At 43.6% G+C, this 2,809-nt stretch overlaps 1 protein-coding gene across 1 annotated transcript; it reads right to left on the reverse strand.

The window, feature by feature from the left end:
- Positions 1-734: 734 nt before the first annotated feature.
- Positions 735-2,419, reverse strand: LOC123158661 (syntaxin-132-like). Its single transcript, XM_044576567.1, has 6 exons — positions 2,402-2,419; positions 1,378-1,485; positions 1,214-1,270; positions 1,055-1,103; positions 905-975; positions 735-809 (listed from the first exon to the last, which is right to left on the reverse strand). Exons 1-6 carry the CDS (start codon positions 2,417-2,419, stop codon positions 735-737), a joined length of 378 nt encoding a protein of 125 aa, XP_044432502.1.
- Between the last annotated feature and the right edge of the window lie 390 nt (positions 2,420-2,809).

A 2,809-nucleotide genomic window follows, 5' to 3' on the forward strand; every position in this document is an offset into this window, starting at 1 on the left:
TCATGCATGCAAATATTTTATGAGGAGAACTTGATACATGTATGTGATCATTAGAATGCATACGTATGTTGACAGCCAGTTTCGCGGGCAATTAAACTAGAGCGTGCAAAATACATTGTAATCTAATATTAGAGTACATGCTCAAGATATAAGTGGAAGCAGAAGAATATAATGGGATGTCAATAGTCTCTGAGAGGTTTATGCAAGCAGGTATTTTTATACTACCACTTACATGATTTATTTATTTGAATAACACCAGGAGAACTTCTATATTCACTGATTACATGAGATGGTTGCCTCCCATGTAAGCAGATAAGCAGCACCCACTTTCTCTCTGATTCTGCACCCTTCACTTCCCTCTCTCGAATCTAGACAACTCCAATCTCCATTAACAACAGAGTTTTAAGAAAGTGAAATGGAAATAGACTCTCTAGTTTGCTGTCCCAAACAAAATAATTCACTGTAATTTGTGTAATGATGAGTGCATGGAGGGGAAATTAAAACGAATGTGAGAACATAAATTTCCAAAACATGTACAACAGTAGAAGAACTGTAGCAACCAGTGATGTACAATGCTACATGAAAATGACTCTCAAAGAACAGAACAGATCGCTTCATTGAAAAAGGATAATTTCATTGGCAGGAGTATACTAAAAGTGGAGTAAGATCCTTTCCTTTGGGAAAATCTCTATGCTTAATCTGTTTCAAAGATTTTGCTCAACATATAGATCCGCTTAGCAGAAGGAATCGGCTAATTGATCTACCGCAGAGCCCTTCCCGCATTCAGGTTTCTCCATGTTAGATAAGTTCTGTGGCATAGCACAGGGGCAAGCACCAAACCATAAGCAGCATGTCCATCTTTTAGTTTATGCAGATGCAGATACAACTAGAAAAGAAGAATAACATGTTTTGTTTTTTCCATACGAGCAATTTTCACCACTTCATCAATATCTTTCTCCTTTTCCTTCTTAATTGCTACAAATATGTATGGTTATGTGTGACTACAAATAATGCGATTTTTTCAACCCATTTAGATAAGGTTTGGAGCTGTAACCTTTCATGGCGCTTGCTTTTGTAACTGCTTTTGATTCCTCGTTTGCAGTCTGCAAGCAAAGGCACATGAGATTCCATTATTACTATGAGAATCAATATTTGAGCACAATAACATAAGAAGAAGCAGAAGCAGAAATAAGGAAATTAGAATGTGTTGGACCTGGAGCTTAGTCAAGAGACTCGTCAAGTTAGCTATTAGGCTCTCAATTCCATCAACCTGTATGTGTATGAAAGCAGCATCACATGTCATTAATCTGAAGTGCAAAAAATTGACAAATAACATCAGAGATTAGACTAGTAGAGTGTTTCATAAACAACATGCACCTTCTTGAAGAATCCTTTCAAATTATCAGAGGCGTCGGGCTGATGCATCCCTATTTCAACATCCCCCTCATCTCTTGAGGAATCCCGCTGGTGAAGCTCAAAGGAATCCTGCAGAGTTGGAGTGTTTAGAAAAACATGTACTGCACAGCAGCACCTGCACGAAGGCTTGCTTGATTGCTATAAATTCGATCTGACATTATAGCCAATTGTGCTGCTACATTTATCATCAGCAAAAACCAAGCCAATAGGACAGGATCGTTGCGGAAATAAAGCATTGGCATTATTATAACTGGTCCCAAAAGGATATTACTAAAGCTTATACTTGCTAGCAAAAGAGATAAACTGCTCAAAAAGAGTATTTGAGATGTCACTTTCAAAATCAGAACATGACGGCGAGTCGGCGACCATGTATGTAATGCCAAAGGGGCATTCTGAAGTTAATTTTAGTGCTGAAATAAGTAATATAATGTGGTCACATTACGTGTTGTTTTCAACCTAACAAACAAACAATGAACGACATTTTGAGACTAGAGTTCTTGCTAAGCATAAAGCTGGGACAAATCAAATCAGAATAACCTCCCGGATAGGTTCAGACAAGAGCAACCAGCCCATTGTTGATAGCACACACAAAGAGAGCAAGCAGATCCTAAAAAGAGGGGCGAATAAATCCTGCTACTTAGACATCAAGCAGAACTGAGCAACTAAGCCGATTCCTGGCGAAATCTGCTACTTATATCTCTAAGCAGAAGGAAATGCAAGTGCAGGTAAGAGCCGCCTGTTGGAGCCCATGATTTGAAGGCGTTGAGGCCGTCGTGGCTGCATCTAGGGTTCTTGAACTCCTCCAGGGGTTTTATCTCGTGCATCAGAAAGAACTTGGCGAATAGAGCAACACGGAGAGGGAGATGGTGTCCTGCAGTAGAGAGGGAGAAGCACGAGCGTCACGAACAGAGCAACAGGAGCCCCAAAACAAATCGGGTCGAACCATAGAGAGAGAGAGAGAGAGAGAGAGAGAGAGAAAGGAGACCTTGTTGACGAGCTCCATAGCGTCGGAGCATCCGAGCCGCAGCGAACGCTCTCCTCGCGCGGAAGAACCCGCACGGCCGCGTCGTCGCCCGAGAGAAAGGAACGAACAAGTGGCCGCCCTCTCTTCCTCTCCTGGCGCGTGAGCGATTGGGGGACGGGAGCAAACGACCTCGAGCACCCTATCGCGTGTTGATAGTGCGAGATTGGATCTGGTAGCGTCGGGGCGGATCTGGCGGCCGCCTGACGTGCTGCTCGATCTGGGAGGGAGAGGAGGAGGGTGAAGGGTTTCACAATGATGGTGGGGGATAGGGCAGAGTGGGGGAGCGAAGTCGCCGGTGGCGGTGGGTGGGGGCGGCGGCGAGGCAAGGGAGAGACGAGGAGGGAATCAAGCGAGGGAGTGCGGGTGTCG

Source organism: Triticum aestivum, chromosome 7B (genome assembly GCF_018294505.1).
Source record: "Triticum aestivum cultivar Chinese Spring chromosome 7B, IWGSC CS RefSeq v2.1, whole genome shotgun sequence".
Lineage (NCBI taxonomy): Eukaryota > Viridiplantae > Streptophyta > Magnoliopsida > Poales > Poaceae > Triticum > Triticum aestivum.

What these genes read in the sequence shown, in the direction of transcription:
- LOC123158661 (XM_044576567.1), bottom strand. An exon ending in AAAAGCAAGCGCCATGAAAG is followed by an intron (nt 976 to 1,054) that starts GTTACAGCTCCA and finishes ACATATTTGTAG; the next exon opens with CAATTAAGAAGGAAAAGGAG. An exon ending in GTATGGAAAAAACAAAACAT is followed by an intron (nt 810 to 904) that starts GTTATTCTTCTT and finishes GCTATGCCACAG; the next exon opens with AACTTATCTAACATGGAGAA.